The sequence below is a fragment of the Oncorhynchus keta genome, chromosome 26 (assembly GCF_023373465.1).
Source record: "Oncorhynchus keta strain PuntledgeMale-10-30-2019 chromosome 26, Oket_V2, whole genome shotgun sequence".
In the NCBI taxonomy this organism is placed as follows: domain Eukaryota; kingdom Metazoa; phylum Chordata; class Actinopteri; order Salmoniformes; family Salmonidae; genus Oncorhynchus; species Oncorhynchus keta.
In genome coordinates this window covers 2499291-2517402 of record NC_068446.1, presented here as the reverse complement: position 1 = coordinate 2517402, position 18112 = coordinate 2499291, and the positions used below count along the sequence as shown (strand labels likewise).

The 18112-nt window shown below is 42.4% G+C and overlaps 1 protein-coding gene across 1 annotated transcript in view; it reads left to right on the top strand.

The window, feature by feature from the left end:
- Window positions 1–729: 729 nt before the first annotated feature.
- LOC118372076 (insulin-like growth factor-binding protein 3) overlaps window positions 730–18112 on the top strand; it is a 74272-nt gene continuing 56889 nt past the window's right edge. The window contains exon 1 of the mRNA XM_052480028.1: window positions 730–1231. Within this exon, the coding sequence (XP_052335988.1) occupies window positions 868–1231 (364 nt within the window). The 5' untranslated portion in view covers window positions 730–867. The remainder of the gene's footprint in view (window positions 1232–18112) is intronic.

Below are 18112 nucleotides of genomic sequence, written 5' to 3'. Positions count from 1 at the left end.
AGTAATTCATTGGCGGCCCACCGTGCAACGTAGAAATAGCCCGAAAACCCACAACCCGTGACCAATACATTTTCCCCCGCGACATAATTTTCAAAGTAGCCCAATTTTTTTGCAGGAAAACCACGAACATGGCAGCGCTGATCAATCCGTCTTTGCAAACTTCCTGGTAGTTGGCCACAAGGAAAAGTATGTTCACTCAAAATCTGAGCATTTCTATATCCCCAAACCCATACGAGTGATATTAGAGTCATTTAACAAGCAATTTTACAAGGAAATCTTAATTACTGTTCAACATTTTTAACAAATAAGACTACCTATGCCAACTGGACTAACACCTCAGTAATGGGTGTAATAAATCCAAACCCTTACTGATTGGATAATCAGTAAGTAATAATCAGTAAGTTATCTACTGATACGTTATTTATCTTTGTATAGTATAAGATCAATTCATTCAAGCTATCAATCAATTAAATCAAGCTATTCTAATTAATTCTACCTGCAAAAAAAGCATATTAGGAAATATAACGGTGCACCTCCCCATCTTTTTAACTTTGAAAGACATTACACATCAATTTCTAATGACTAAATGCACTCTAAGCAGGACAATGTGTAAAAAAACACATAAATAAACACTCATAGAGCCTGTGTGTCGATGTCCGTGGTACCTCGAGATCCGGGCTCTCCGTTTACATTATTCATACGAAGGGTGTGACTTGTTGGCTGTTTTTTTCAGCCTGTATAAAACAACAAGTTCGCGTAAAATAAAATAGATGGAGAAGGCTATCCGGCAATCTTTGACACGGAGAGTTCCCGTAAGCCTAGTTGACAACTCGCCTACTGTCCCTTTGTGACCAGCTTTTCGGCAGAATGCCCGGTCTATGCTTGTTTTGTCTCACTGCCGTGCTCGCTGCATTCACACGGTTCGCGGAGACCGTGGGGACGGTGGTCCGATGCGAGCCGTGTGACACCGTGGCTCTCATGCAGTGCAAGCCTCTGGCAAAAGACTGCGCCGACAGGGTAAGGGAGCCTGGCTGTGGGTGCTGTCTGACGTGCGCCCTTGCGGAGGGTCAGGCGTGTGGAGTGTACACCGGGCGCTGTGGCTCCGGGCTGACTTGTCAGCACCAACCCGGGGAGACCCGACCACTGCAAGCCCTGCTAGAGGGACGGGGAGCGTGCTCCAGCGTCGCGTCCAAAACACTCAGCCCCATTCTGCTCCCCACAGAGAAACAAGGTAAGCACCGTTCTATGTGTCTCTCTTTCTGTGAAGGGACTGAGCTGGGTGCCTGGGTAGGTGTGTTTCTATTAGAGAACTCTTACTGTATCCCTATAGGAGTATAGCCTGCAGTTTGGTGTTGGTGCGTTTAACAGGGCACTTCTTTCCATCAACATTAGCGCACTTAAGTTACATGACCTATTAACTCATGGCAATCGGTAGTATCTAGCAACTCAGCGGACTGCGACTGCCTTGTGACCCGCTTTCCACGAGTGCTGTGCAGTAGCCCTGCACACCCCTCTGTCAGGTTCGGGTGACTGTTGCAAATGGCAACGCATGGTTCAATTCATTCAATACTAAGAAGTTGTTCTTAATAGTCCGTTTACTTAGTCTAAATTTGTAAGTAGACCGCTTAACTACAACATTCTCGGTAATGGTAACATCCTCTTTTTACTTGCTATGACTGTGGTATATTATTGTTTACCTTAGTTTAATACACTGACTGTAAGTCGCTCTGGATACAAGTGTCTGCTAAATGGTCAAAATGTAAATGTAAAAATGAACACTTGTAAAACACACTGCTGGTTATTATTCTAATGACCTTAGTCCGCAAACAAGGGCACATTTGATCCGAATACAAACAGTTTGAGGGCGGAGCTCGCTGGAATAATACCCAGCAGTGTACTTTGTAAGTTTTCGTCAGACATTTATATTTTAATAATTTAGCATAGTCAGTGCATTCAGCTGTGGTTGATTTAAAAAAACACAGTCATAGCAAGTAGTAGCTGTCTTAGTATCTGTAACCGTTACAGGGAATGATGTTGTAGTTAACCATACATCGGTCTTCATAATACCTCTTATTATTAGTAAAATACCTTTTGAATGTAATTATGTAAAGAGTTAGTTAGTGTAAAGTATGTCACTATAATGTTGATGGTGACTTGCCGCCAGCTTATTTGAGGTTACTGGAAAATGTAGTGCAATGACACAGAACAATACTTTTACGTTAGCTGTATGTTTTGTGTGAAAGTAAATGTTGCTGACAGCGTGCTGGTGTGTTACAGTATATTTGTTTAATTAGATGGGATTAGTGCAAGCCGGTTGGCTGCTAGGTATTTGTATATAGTGCCTTCGGGAAGTATTCAGACTCCTTTACTTTTTCCACATTTTCTTACATTACAGCCTCAAAATTGAGCTCGGGTGCATCCTGTTTCCATTGATCATCCTTGAGATGTTTCTACAACTTGATTGGAGTCTGCCTGTGGTAAATTCAATTGATTGGACATGATTTGGAATGGCTCACACCTGTCTATATAAGGTCCCCACAGAGCAGAAACAAAGCCATGAGGTTGAAGGAATAAGGTCCCCACAGAGCAGAAACAAAGCCATGAGGTTGAAGGAATTGTCTGTAGGGCTCCGAGACAGGATTGTGTCGAGGCACAGATCTGGGGAAAGGTACAAACAACTGTCTGCAGCATTGAAGGTCCCCAAGAACACAGTGGCCTCCATCATTCTTAAATAGATGAAGTTTGGAACCACCAAGACTCTTCCTAGAGCAGGCCGCCCCGGCCAAACTGAGCAATGGGGGGAGAAGGGCCTTGGTCAGGGAGTTGACCAATAACCCTATGGTCACTCTGACAGAATTCTAGAGTTCCTCTGTGGAGATGGGAGAAGCTTCCAGAAGGACAACCATCTCTGCAGCTCTCCACCAATCAGGACTTTATGGTAGAGTGGAAAAACGGAAGCCACTCCTCACTAAAAGGCACTTGACAGCCCACTTGGAGTTGCCCAAAATGCATCTAAAGACCTCTCAGACCATGAGAAACAAGATTCTCTGGTCTGATGAAACAAAGATTCAACTCTTTGGCCTGAATGCCAAACGTCACGTCCGGAGGAAACCTGGCACCATCAAATCAAAGTTTATTTGTCACGTCCAACGAATAGACCTTACAGTGAAATACTTACTTACAGGCTCTAACCAACAGTGCAATTTTTAAGTAAAAAAAAAGGGTATTAGGTGAACAATAGATAAGTAAAGAAATAAAAACAACATTAAAAAAGGCCGTGTCGGGCTGATTGAGGTTGGACATGTAGATATGGTTAAAGTGACTATACATATATGATCAACAGAGAGTAGCAGTAGCGTAAAGAGGGGTTGGTGGGTGGTGGGACACAATGCAGATAGTCCGGGTAGCCAATGTGCGGGAGCACCGCTTAGTCGGGCTAATTGAGGTAGTATATACATTAATGTATAGTTAAAGTGACTATGCATATATGATAAAAAGAGAGTAGCAACAGCCAGGACAATGCAAGAGTGGCTTTGTCATAAACAAATCTCACAAGTATAACACATCGCAAGCTCCCAGCTACTACAGTTGAAGTCGGAAGTTTCTATATACCTTAGCCAAATACATTTAAACTCAGTTCTTCACAAGTCCTGACATTTAATCCTAATAAATATTCCCTGTCTTAGGTCAGTTAGGATCACCACTTTATTTTAATAATGTGAAATGTCAGAATAATAGTAGAGTGATTTATTTCAGCTTTTATTTCTTTCATCACATTCCCAGTGGGTCAGAAGTTTACATACACTCAATTAGTATTTGTTAGCATTGCCTTTAAATTGTTTTACTTGGGTCAAACATGTCGGGTAGCCTTCCACAAGCTTCCCACAATAAGTTGGGTGAATTTTGCCCCATTCCACCTGACAAGGCTGGTGTAACTGGGTCAGGTTTGTAGGCCTCCTTGCTTGCTCATGCTTTTTCAGTTCTGCCCACACATTCTATGGGATTGAGGTCAGGGCTTTGTGATGGCCACTCCAATACCTTGACTTTGTTGTCCTTAAGCCATGTTGCACAACTTTGGAAGTATCCTTGGGGTCATTGTCCATTTGGAAGACCCAATTGTGACCAAGCTTTAACTTCCTGATTGATATCTTGAGATGTTGCTTCAATATATCCACATAATTTTCCTTCCTTCAATGCCATCTATTTTGTGATGTACACCAGTCCCTCCTGCAGCAAAGCACCCCCAAAACATGATGCTGCCACCCCCATGCTTCACGGTTGGGATGGTGTTCTTCGTCTTGCAAGCCTCCCCCTTTTTCCTCCAAACATAACGATGGTCATTATGGCCAAAAAGTTATATTTTTGTTTCTTCAGACCAGAGGTCATTTTCCCAAAAAGTATGATCTTTGTCCCCATGTGCAGTTGCAAACCGTAGTCTGGCTTTTCTTACGGCGGTTTTGGAGCAGTGGCTTCTTCCTTGCTGAGCGGCCTTTCAGGTTATGTCGATATAGGACTTGTTTTACTGTTGATATAGATACTTTTGTACCTGTTTCCTCCAGCATCTTCATAAGGTCCTTTGCTGTTGTTCTGGGATTGATTTGCACTTTTCGCAAGAAATTACGTTTATCTCTAGGAGACAGAACGCGTCTCCTTTCTGAGCGGTATGGCGGCTGCGTGGTCCCATGGTGTTTATACTTGCGTACTATTGTTTGTACAGATGAACGTGGTACCTTCAAGTATTTGGAAGTTGCTCCCAAGGATGAACCTGACTTGTGGAGGTCTACAATTGTTTTTCTGAGGTCTTGGCTAGTTTCTTTTGATTTTCCCATGATGTCAAGCAAAGAGGCACTGAGCTTGAAGGTAGGCCTTGAAATACATCCACAGGTCCACCTCAAATTGACTCATAGTATGTAAAGTATGTAAATCAGAAGCTTCTAAAGCCATGACATCATTATCTGGCATTTTCCAAGCTGTTTAAAGGCACATTCAACTTAGTGTATGTAAACTTCTGATCCACTGGAATTGTGACACAGTGAATTATAAGTGAAATTATCTGTCTGTAAACGATTGTTGGAAAAATGACTTGTGTCATGCACAAAGTGGATGTCCTAACCGACTTATCAAAACTGTAGTTCACATACTCCACACTCCAGTGGTTGAACATTTTTATATTGTTACTACTGCTCCAGACATAAATTATCTGCAGATAATTTATAAAACATTCTCTGAAGATGGTAATTTCTCACTGCAGGAACAATATAGTGAGGAGAGAGCCTCATTCCGGTCCATAAATTTTTTTTTTCAGTGCGTTACATTTTGTCATTATTCTTTTTGCAGGCCATCTAATAGTTTGGTCAGGTTAAAATGTATTTGAACTCACATTTGACTTAGTCTTTCAATTAGATTTTAGTTCAATTTCTAAGCATTACTGAATGAAGACCCCACTCACAGAAAAGACATCACTAGCAGTTGATCACTAGCACATTAGAGGCTGCTGCCTATATGAATAGACTTAAAATCACTGGCCACTTTAATAGTGTTTACATATTTTGCATTACTCATCTCATATGTATATACTGTATTCTATTATATTCTACTGTATCTTAGTCTATGCCGCTCTGACACTGCTCGTCCATATATTTAGATATTCTTAACTCCATTCCTTTACTTAAAGTTGTATATATTGGGTATATGTTGTTAGATATTACTTGTTAGATATTACACAAGCATTTCGCTACACACGCAATAACATCTGCTAAACACGTGTATGTGACCAATAAAATGTGATTTGATACGTAATTTAGGAAAATATCAAACATAATCTGGGGAGAAAAATCACAGATTTTATAGGGCACCCTTAGAGTTTTTGTGAACCATTATTTTAACAGGTATATTGACAGAAGACACAGTGCACTACATTATCTTGTACCTGGAGAAGAGTTGCAGGTGAACGGAGAAGAGAAGAATGTGCCTATTCGATAGCTAGGAAAAGATTAGTAGCTTGTGACATGTTTCATTTTTAAAAGTAGCTGTCATGTAAGAAATGGTTGGAGACCCCTCGTCTAGGGTGTCGAGAGTGATGGAGTTGATGTGTGCCATAACCAGCCTCTCAAAGCACTTCACAGATGGGAGGGCTACAGGGCGGTAGTTATTGTGGCATAAAAAGTTATTCTTAATGATGCGGTGTGAACCGGGGAGGGACGACGGGTGCGCACGGTTATTAGCAGCAGAACAAGGCGGTAGGAACCAGGGAGGGTGGGAACCCATGCAGAAGGCTTAGGGGCCTTATAGTAGCTGACGCACACATACTAATATAGACTTGGCACACATATCACATCCATGTGAACCAATACTTTCTTCACCTTGCATTATCATGAGGAAAAGGGTATATTTGCCTAGTTAAAAAAAAGGTGAAATAAAATACAAGGATGGATCCCAAATGGCACCCTATTCCCTATACAGTGCACCTTGGTCAAAAGTACTGCACTATGTAGGGTGTCATTTGGGATACAAATTAGTCATGACATTAGTCATAATGTAACAAAGTCAGAGCAGGGAGACAGTGGGTTTGTCTGTCCAGTTTTGACTGCTAGCTATAGCCCATTGTCCATGACCATAACAACTATGGCCCAAACTGACCCTAGAACAGCCTCTAGGCCACCGTACCTGTCTCTATCTTCCTGTTGTGCTCTATGTTTATCATGGTTGAGATGGGTAAAGTGTTAAGGTGTGACTGGAAATGGGTCCCAAATGGGTCCCTTATTCCATATAAAGTGCTTTACTCTGGTCAAAAGTAGTACACTATTTGGGCAATAGGATACCATCAGGGAAGCATTGGCTGCATTTAAACAGGCAGCCCAATTCTGATACTTTTGACCAATCAGATAAGCTCTGAAAAAGATCTGATGTGAAAGATCTGATGTCATTGGCCAAAAGACCAATAAGTGGGAATAAGATCAGAATTGGGCAGCCTGTCTTTTATATATATATACACACTGGTCAAAAAAATAAAGGGAACACTAAAATAACACATCCTAGATCTGAATGAATGAAATATTCGTATTAAATACTTTTTTCTTTACATCGTTGAATGTGCTGACAACAAAATCACTGAAAATTATCAATGGAAATCAAATGTATCAACCCATGGAGGTCTGGATTTGGAGTCACACTCAAAATTAAAGTGGAAAACACACTACAAGCTGATCCAACTTTGATGTAATGTCCTTAAAACAAGTCAAAATGAGGCTCAGTAGTGTGTGTGGCCTCCACGTTCCTATATGACCTCCCTACAACGCCTGGGCATGCTCCTGATGAGATGGCGGATGGTCTCCTGAGGGATCTCCTCCCAGACCTGGACTAAAGCATCCGCCAACTCCTGGACAGTCTGTGGTGCAACAGTCTGTGTTGGTGGATGGAGCGAGACATGATGTCCCAGATGTGCTCAATTGGATTCAGGTCTGGGGAACGGGCGGGCCAGTCCATAGCATCAATGCCTTCCTCTTGCAGGAACTGCTGACACACTCCAGCCACATGAAGTCTAGCATTGTCTTGCATTAGGAGGAACCCAGGGCCAACCGCACCAGCATATGGTCTCACAAGGGGTCTGAGGATCTCATCTCGGTACCTAATGGCAATCAGGCTACCTCTGGCGAGCACATGGAGGGCTGTGTGGCCCCCCAAAGAAATGCCTCCCCACACCATGACTGACCCACCTCCAAACCGGTCATGCTGGAGGATGTTGCAGGCAGCAGAACGTTCTCCACGGCATCTTCAGACTCTGTCACGTCTGTTACATGTGCTCAGCGTGAACCTGCTTTCATCTGTGAAGAGCACAGGGTGCCAGTGGCGAATTTGCCAATCTTGGTGTTCTCTGGCAAATGCCTAACGTCCTGCACGGTGTTGGGCTGTAAGCACAACCCCCACCTGTGGACGTCGGGCCCTCATACCACCCTCATGGAGTCTGTTTCTGACCGTTTGAGCAGACACATGCACATTTGTGGCCTGCTGGAGGTCATTTTGCAGGGCTCTGGCAGTGCTCCTCCTGCTCCTCCTTGCACAAAGGCGGCGGTAGCGGTCCTGCTGCTGGGTTGTTTCCCTCCTACGGCCTCCTCCACGTCTCCTGATGTACTGGCCTGTCTCCTGGTAGCGCCTCCATGCTCTGGACACTACGCTGACAGACACAGCAAACCTTCTTACCACAGTTCGCATTGATGTCCCATCCTGGATGAGCTCCACCACCTGAGCCACTTGTGTGGGTTGTAGACTCCGTCTCATGCTACCACTAGAGTGAAAGCACTGCCAGCATTCAAAACATCAGCCAGGAAAACATCAGCCAGGAAGCATAGGAACGGAGAAGTGGTCTGTGGTCACCACCTGCAGAACCACTCCTTTATTGGGGGTGTCTTGCTAATTGCCTATAATATCCACCTGTTGTCTATTCCATTTGCACAACAGCATGTGAAATGTATTGTCAATCAGTGTTGCTTCCTAAGTGGACAGTTTGATTTCACAGAAGTGTGATTGACTTGTGTTGTCTAAGTGTTCCCTTTTTTTTGAGCAGTGTATATATTATATATATATATTGTACCTTTATATAACTAGGCAAGTCAGTTAAGAACAAATTCTTATTTACTCTTATTTACTCTTATATTATTCTTATATTGGGGCGGCAGCGTAGCCTAGTGGTTAGAGCGTTGGACTAGTAACCGGAAGGTTGCGAGTTCAAACCCCCGAGCTGACAAGGTACAAATCTGTCGTTCTGCCCCTGAACAGGCAGTTAACCCACTGTTAACTAGTCCAACGTCCAATGTCATTGAACATAAGAATATGTTCTTAACTGACTAGTTAAATAAAGGTAAAATTAAATTTACAATGATGGCCTACCAAAAGGCAAAAGAGCCTGCCAGGATGGGGGCTGGGATTAAAAATACAAATACATTAATTTAAAATATAGGACACACATCACGACAAGAGAGACAACAACACTACATAAAGAGAGACCATAAAGACAACAACATAGCATGGCAGCAACACATGACTACAACATGGTAGCAACGTAACATGGTGGCAGCACAAAACAGGGAACAAACATTATTGGGCACAGACAACAGCAGAAAAGGCAAGAAGGTAGAGACAACAAAACATCACACAATGCAGCTACAACTGTCTGTTATGAGTGTCTTTGAATGAAAAGATTAAGATAAAACTGTCCAGTTTGAGTGTTTGTTGCAGCTCGTTCCAGTCACTAGCTGCAGCGAACTGAAAAGAGGAGCGACCCAGGGATGTGTGTGTCGGGGACCTTTAACAGAATGTGACTGGCCGAACGGGTGTTCTATGTGGAGGATGAGGGCTGCAGTATAAATCTCAGATAGGGGAGAATGAGGCCTAAGAGGGTTTTATAAATAAGCATCAACCAGTGGGTCTTGTGACAGAGATGACCAGTTTAAAAAAGAGTATAGAGTGGAGTGATGTGTCCTATAAGGAGCATTGGTGGCAAATCTGATAGCCGAATGGTAAAGAACATCTTGCCGCTCGAGAGCACCCTGACCTGCCGATCTATGAATTACGTCTCGATAATCTAGCATGGGCAGGATGGTCATCTGAATCAGGGTTAGTTTGGCAGCTGGGGTGAAAGAGGAGTAATTACGAGCCATTATGTGTTACTGCATGTGAAGGTTACAGATTCAGATCATTTTATAGCCAAAATGATCATGTAAAGGCAGCCATGATTGGGATCTCTTAATCTGAGGGGTAGTGTTCAGGTGTGTTTGCTGACAGGCAATATAGATTAAATGCCTGTTGAATAGAGGTATATGCCCATACTGTATGCTAGAATCCCAAATGACACCCTATTCAGTACACTACTTTGACCAAAGCACACATAACTGAAATACAATAGAATGTCATTTGGGACAGGGATAATGTCTCTCTCTCTCTCTCTCTCTCTCTCTCTCTCTCTCTCTGTCTCTCTGTCTCTCTGTCTCTCTGTCTCTCTCTGTCTCTCTCTGTCTCTCTCTCTGTGTCTCTCTCTGTGTCTCTCTCTGTGTCTCTCTCTGTGTCTCTCTCTGTGTCTCTCTCTCTCTCCTGTTTACCCCACTGCCATTGGAGAAAAAAAATTGCGTAAGATATTATACAGAAAAAAAATTGCAGTAGAGGATTACATTGCAAATAAATTGTGATGTTCTTCATGAATCCAAAAATAGACTGGTCTCTCCCCTTGGATTCTTTACACTTTTTTCAGTTTTCTTTCAGGAGTTAGTCGAAGCGATTTGCCTTATTTCTGGGTGTGGGAGCGTGTGCTGCCTGATTACCATGGTTACTAATTGATCAAGTTGTCAGGAGAGGGTAGGGTGCCACCCTCCCATCCCTGTTCACGGCTCTGCAACACAAAAATCTGGTTCTACTTAATCCTTACAACGTGTTTGTGTGTGTGTGTGTGTGTGTGTGTGTGTGTGCCCTTTTGTGGTCGTGTGTGTATTTGAATACATGACTGCTTGTATGTGTGTTTGTTTGTGTAGGTGCATGCATGCGTACTGTATGTGTGTTTGTTTGTGTAGGTGCATGCATGCGTACTATATGTGTGTTTGTTTGTGTAGGTGCATGCATGCGTACTGTATGTGTGTTTGTTTGTGTAGGTGCATGCATGCGTACTGTATGTGTGTTTGTTTGTGTAGGTGCATGCATGCGTACTGTATGTGTGTTTGTGTAGGTGCATGCATGCGTACTGTATGTGTGTGTGTGTGTGTTTGTGTAGGTGCATGCATGCGTACTGTATGTGTGTGTGTGTTTGTGTGTGTGTGTGTAGGTGCATGCATGCGTACTGTATGTGTGTTTGTTTGTGTAGGTGCATGCATGCGTACTGTATGTGTGTGTGTGTGTGTGTGTGTGTGTGTAGGTGCATGCATGCGTACTGTATGTGTGTGTGTTTGTGTAGGTGCATGCATGGATACTGTATGTGTGTGTGTTTGTGTAGGTGCATGCATGCGTACTGTATGTGTGTTTGTTTGTGTAGGTGCATGCATGCGTACTGTATGTGTGTGTGTGTGTGTGTGTGTGTGTGTAGGTGCATGCATGCGTACTGTATGTGTGTGTGTGTGTGTTTGTGTAGGTGCATGCATGCGTACTGTATGTGTGTTTGTGTGTGTGTGTGTGTGTGTGTGTGTGTGTGTGTGTGTGTGTGTGTGTGTAGGTGCATGCATGCGTACTGTATGTGTGTGTGTTTGTGTAGGTGCATGCATGCGTACTGTATGTGTGTGTGTTTGTGTAGGTGCATGCATGCGTACTGTATGTGTGTTTGTGTAGGTGCATGCATGCGTACTGTATGTGTGTGTGTGTGTATGTTTGTGTAGGTGCATGCATGCGTACTGTATGTGTGTTTGTTTGTGTAGGTGCATGCATGCGTACTGTATGTGTGTTTGTTTGTGTAGGTGCATGCATGCGTACTGTATGTGTGTTTGTTTGTGTAGGTGCATGCATGCGTACTGTATGTGTGTTTGTGTGTGTAGGTGCATGCATGCGTACTGTATGTGTGTTTGTGTGTGTAGGTGCATGCATGCGTACTGTATGTGTGTTTGTTTGTGTAGGTGCATGCATGCGTACTGTATGTGTGTTTGTTTGTGTAGGTGCATGCATGCGTACTGTATGTGTGTTTGTTTGTGTAGGTGCATGCATGCGTACTGTATGTGTGTTTGTTTGTGTAGGTGCATGCATGCGTACTGTATGTGTGTTTGTGTGTGTAGGTGCATGCATGCGTACTGTATGTGTGTTTGTGTGTGTAGGTGCATGCATGCGTACTGTATGTGTGTTTGTGTGTGTAGGTGCATGCATGCGTACTGTATGTGTGTTTGTTTGTGTAGGTGCATGCATGCGTACTGTATGTATGTGTGTGTGTGTGTGTGTGTGTGTGTGTGTGTGTGTGTGTGTGTGTGTGTGTGTGGGTGCATGCATGCGTACTGTATGTGTGTTCACGTAGTATGTGCAGGATTGGGTGAGTGAATTTGTAAATGTAAGCTGTAATAGTTACTACACTTCTGGGTTATTTGGTAACCCAGCACTGGGTAAATGTTGGACTGAAAACACACTGGGTTATTTTGACCAAGCCAGTTTGGTGAATAACCGAACATGTTGTGTTGTAATTTAACCATCAATTAGGTTATATTCACATTCATGCTGGGTTGAACCAACAGCTGTGTCTTTTTTAAATCAAATCAAATCAAATGTATTTCTAAAGCCCTTCTTACATCAGCTGATTTCTCAACGTGCTGTACGGAAACCCAGCCTAATAAAACCCCAAACAGCAAACAATGCAGGTGTAGAAGCACGCATGTTAATGATTTAATGAGCGATTAAAATGAACATATCAATGAGCATACACCTTTCTCTCGGTTGTAAATACAACAAAGTATTTTAAAGTGGGTTATTTTCAGGAGATGTGGCTTTATTGCGAGTGTGGCTTTCAGATAGTTCATTTTTTGCTGGTAAGTTGGTACAATGCAAATATAAATATAAATAAATAGGTTTTGCACATGACATGTTTTAATATAATATTAGTAACATCAGTATTTACATATTGTAGTAATGTGGGATTTGCGTAGGCTTATAAGGAACTACAGTTGTCTCATTAAAGCTACAAATATAGTGTTCTCTTCTAATGAGGAACTGATTTAAATCTGGGTCACTAGATGGGTGCAATTAATTATCAGGTAGATCAGAAAACCAGCAGTAGATTGTATATGGTAAGAGTTGACTACCCCTGCTCTAGAGTCTTTCCATAGAGGGATCATGTGTTTGAACACTACAGATTGTATATGGTAAGAGTTGACTACCCCTGCTCTAGAGTCTTTCCATAGAGGGATCATGTGTTTGAACACTACAGATTGTATATGGTAAGAGTTGACTACCCCTGCTCTAGAGTCTTTCCATAGAGGGATCATGTGTTTGAACACTACAGATTGTATATGGTAAGAGTTGACTACCCCTGCTCTAGAGTCTTTCCATAGAGGAGTCATACGTTTGAACACTACAGATTGTATATGGTAAGAGTTGACTACCCCTGCTCTAGAGTCTTTCCATAGAGGGATCATGTGTTTGAACACTACAGATTGTATATGGTAAGAGTTGACTACCCCTGCTCTAGAGTCTTTCCATAGAGGAATCATACGTTTGTACATTACAGATGGAAGTTGGCCGATCAGCATTAATGAATTCAGATGAGTCCCTTGCCGCTTGTCGGGGTCGTAGAGAAAAACCTCTGACACATACAGTACCAGTCAAACATTTGGACACACCTACTCATTCAAAGGTTTTTCTTTATTTGTACTATTTTCTACATTGTAGAATAATAATGAAGACATCAAAACTATGAAATAACACATATGGAATCATGTAGTAACCAACAAAAGTGTTAAACAAATAAAAACACATGTTTTATTTGAGGTTCTTCAAAGTATCCACCCTTTGCCTTGATGACAGTTTTGCACACTCTTGGCTTTCTCTCAACCAGCTTCATGAGGTAGTTACCTGGAATGCATTTCAATTAAGAGGCGTGCCTTGTTAAAAATTAATTTGCTTTGAAACAATCAGTTGTGTTGTGACAAGGTAGAGGTGGTATACAAAAGATAGCCCTATTTGGCAAGAACAGCTCAAATAAGCAAAGAGAAACAACAGTCCATCATTACTTTAAGACATGAAGGTCAGACAATGTGGAACATTTCAAGAACAGTCACAAAAGCCATCAAGCGCTATGATGAAACTGGCTCTCATGAGGACTGCCACATGAAAGAAAGACCCAGAGTTACCTCTGCTGCAGAGGATAAGTTCATTACAGTTAACTGGCTCTCATGAGGACTGCCACATGAAAGAAAGACTCAGAATTACCTCTGCAGCAGAGGATAAGCTCATTAGAGTTACCAGCCTCAGAAATTGCAGCCCAAATAAATGCTTCAAAGAGTTCAAGTAACAGACACATCTCAACATCAACTGTTCAGAGGACACTGTGTGAATTGCTGCAAAGAAACCACTACTAAAGGACACCAATATTAAAGAAGAGACTTGCTTGGGCCATGAAACACAAGCAATGGACATTAAACCGGTGGATATCTATCCTTTGGTCTGATGAGTCTAAATTTGAGATGTTTGGTTCCAGCCGCTGTGTCTTTGTGAGATGCAGAGTAGGTGAACGGATGATCTCCGTATGTGTGGTTCCCACCATGAAGCATGGAGGAGGAGGTGTGATGGTGTGGGGGTGCATTGTTGGTGACACTGTCTGTGATTTATTTAGAATTCAAGGCACACTTAACCAGCATGGCTACCACATCATCCCATCTGGTTTGCGCTTACTGGCACTATCATTTGTTTTTCAACAGGACAACGACCCAACACACCTCCAGGCTGTGTAAGGACTATAAGACTGTTGGAAAAGCATTTCAGGTGAAGCGGGTTGAGAGAATGCCAAGAGTGTGCAAAGCTGTCATCATGGCCAAGGGTGGCTACTTTGAGGAATCTCAAATATTAACTATATTTTGATTTTAAAACTTTTTTGGTTACTACATGATTCCATATGTGTTATTTCATAGTTTTGATGTCTCCAATATTATTCTACGACGCAGAAAATATAAAAAATAAAGAAAAACCCTTGAATGAGTACCTGTGTCCATACTTTTGACTGGTACTGTACGTGTTCCATTATTATAACAGTTCATAGGTCAAACCATATGGATGCTATAGACATTTTTTGTGAGAAGACTGATTTTTGGACTGACAGACACCGAAAGGCCGATATCAGTGAATGTGGTGGATTGAGACGCAGACCCCGGAAAAAAACACATACAGTGGGTCAAAACAGTATTTAGTCAGCCACCAATGGTGCAAGTTCTCCCACTTAAAAAGATGAGAGAGGCCTGTAATTTTCATCATAGGTACACTTCAACTATGACAGACAAAATGAGAAAAAAAAATCCAGAAAATCACATTGTAGTGTTTTTTATGAATTTATTTGCAAATTATGGTGGAAAATAAGTGTTTGGTCAATAACTAAAGTTAATCTCAATACTTTGTTATATACCCTTTGTTGGCAATGACAGAGGTCAAATGTTTTCTGTAAGTCTTCACAAGGTTTTCACACACTGTTGCTTGTATTTTGGCCCATTCCTCCATGCAGATCTCCTCTAGAGCAGTGATGTTTTGGGGCTGTTGCTGGGCAACACGGACTTTCAACTCCCTCCAAAGATTTTCTATGGGGTTGAGATCTGGAGACTGGCTAGGCCACTCCAGGACCTTGAAATGCTTCTTATGAAGCCACTCCTTCGTTGCCTGGGCGGTGTGTTTGGGATCATTGTCATTCTGAAAGACCCAGCCACGTTTCATCTTCAATGCCCTTGCTGATGGAAGGAGGTTTTCACTCAAAATCTCACGATACATGGCCCCATTCATTCTTTCCTTTACACGGATCAGTCGTCCTGGTCCCTTTGCAGAAAAACAGCGCCAAAGCATGATGTTTCCACCCCAATACTTCACAGTAGGTACAGTGCCTTGCGAAAGTATTCGGCCCCCTTGAACTTTGCGACCTTTTGCCACATTTCAGGCTTCAAACATAAAGATATAAAACTGTATTTTTTTGTGAAGAATCAACAAGTGGAACACGATCATGAAGTGGAACGACATTTATTGGATATTTCAAACTTTTTTAACAAATCAATAACTGAAAAATTGTGCGTGCAACATTATTCAGCCCCCTTAAGTTAATACTTTGTAGCGCGGATGCAACTCAGCATTCTTTGTCCTCCAAACACGACGAGTTGAGTTTTTACCAAAAAGTTATATTTTGGTTTCATCTGACCATATGACATTCTCCCAATCTTCTTCTGGATCATCCAAATGCTCTCTAGCAAACTTCAGACGGGCCTGGACATGTACTGGCTTAAGCAGGGGGCCACGTCTGGCACTGCAGGATTTGAGTCTCTGGCGTCGTAGTGTGTTACTGATGGTAGGCTTTGTTACTTTGGTCCCAGCTCTCTTCAGGTCATTCACTAGGGCCCCCCGTGTGGTTCTGGGATTTTTGCTCACCGTTCTTGTGATCATTTTGACCCCACGGGGTGAGATCTTGCGTGGAGCCCCAGATCGAGGGAGATTATCAGTGGTCTTGTATGTCTTCCATTTCCTAATAATTGCTCCCACAGTTGATTTCTTCAAACCAAGCTGCTTACCTATTGCAGATTCAGTCTTCCCAGCCTGGTGCAGGTCTACAATTTTGTTTCTGGTGTCCTTTGACAGCTCTTTGGTCTTGGCCATAGTGGAGTTTGGAGTGTGACTGTTTGAGGTTGTGGACAGGTGAAGTTTGCTAGAGAGCATTTGGATGATCCAGAAGAAGATTGGGAGAATGTCAGGTGTATTTTATACTGATAACAAGTTCAAACAGGTGCCATTAATACAGGTAACGAGTGGAGGACAGAGGAGCCTCTTAAAGAAGAAGTTACAGGTCTGTGAGAGCCAGAAATCTTGGTTGTTGTAGATGACCAAATACTTATTTTCCACCATAATTTGCAAATAAATTCATTAAAAATCCTACAATGTGATTTTCTGGATTTTTTTTCTAATTTTGTCTGTCATAGTTGAAGTGTACCTATGATGAAAATTACAGGCCTTTCTCATCTTTTTAAGTGGGAGAACCTGCACAATTGGTGGCTGACTAAATACTTTTTTGCCCCACTGTATCTAGCTTTAACAGAAATATTTTTATCAAACAAATATACAATGCTAATTACATTTCGCGCAGGGATGTGGAAATTGGCTCAAGAGGATTAACATGTGATAACAATTCAACAGAACAGATTACAAGAATGATGTTTACTCTCACAAGTGGCCAAAATAACTATCTGAAAGCCTCTCCCCTAAGTGACGCTTCCAGTCTACTGATCGAGGTCTTGTTTCCCAGTTGCGATGTAACTGATCCATTACAATGATCGCACCAGATGCATCGTTATTTACGAGCCAACTTTTTAAGTGTTTCCCAAATGATCATGTAGAGAGAATGTTCCCTAAGTGAGTCATTTGACCATATGTCGATATGGATAGGGTTGAAAGAAAAGCAGCGCTGCTCTCAGATCAGCTTTCTCCATTTAAATCTTACCTTAACATTATAATTTTTCCACAATACTCACGACAGATCAGCTCCTAGAGAAATACTACTACCTATGGCTGCAAATAGGCTTTTGGGGCAGCTTATTATGCTTACCCAATAATAATGCACTAAATCAAAGATTGGGCACATCATTGCACACATGTTGTCACACATGATGAACCACAATGAGGCAAAAATGACAGATAGAAGCCTAGTCGCAAAATATAACTCAATGGACTGAACATTAAATTAATTTCAAAATGATTGAAATAGGCTACATGGGTCTATATAGGCTATGTTTCTTTTAAAGACATTCTCTGGTACTTTGGAGACTAGTAAGTATTTTTTTAAACCTACCTTTTTGGTCTGGATGTGTCAATGTGTAGTTCATACATGCACATGAGCAGAATTACTGTTTTACCTCAATTAGCCACAAAATCCCTAGTTTGAAAGCGACTTTTTCTGTAAGCTATGCGTGCCATTGACTTTTCCCTACAAAGGACAGCAGTGGAGAAGGTGGAAAGTTTTATGTTTCTTGGCGTACATGTCACAGACAAGCTGCAATGGTCCAACCACACAGAGTGGCGCAACAGCGTCTCTTCAACCTCAGGAGGCTGAAGAAATTTGGCGATTCACTCAAAACCCTGACAAACTTTTACAGATGCACAATCGAAAGCATCCTGTCGGGCTATCACAGCCTGGTAAGATAACTGCACCGCCCTCAACCGCAAAGCTTTCCAGAGGGTGGTGCGGTCAGCACAACACATCACTGGGGGCAAGCTACCTGCCCTCCATAACATCTACAGCTCCTGATGCAACAGGAAGGCCAGAAAACAAAGATAACTAAGGTCAGGGCGTGACAGTACCCCCCCCCCCCAAAGGTGCGGACTCCCGGCCGCAAACCTAAACCTATATGGGAGGGTCTGGGTGGGCATCTAACCTTGGTGGCGGCTTTGATTCTGGTCCCCTTTGCACTGAGTCCCCTCTTGTAGC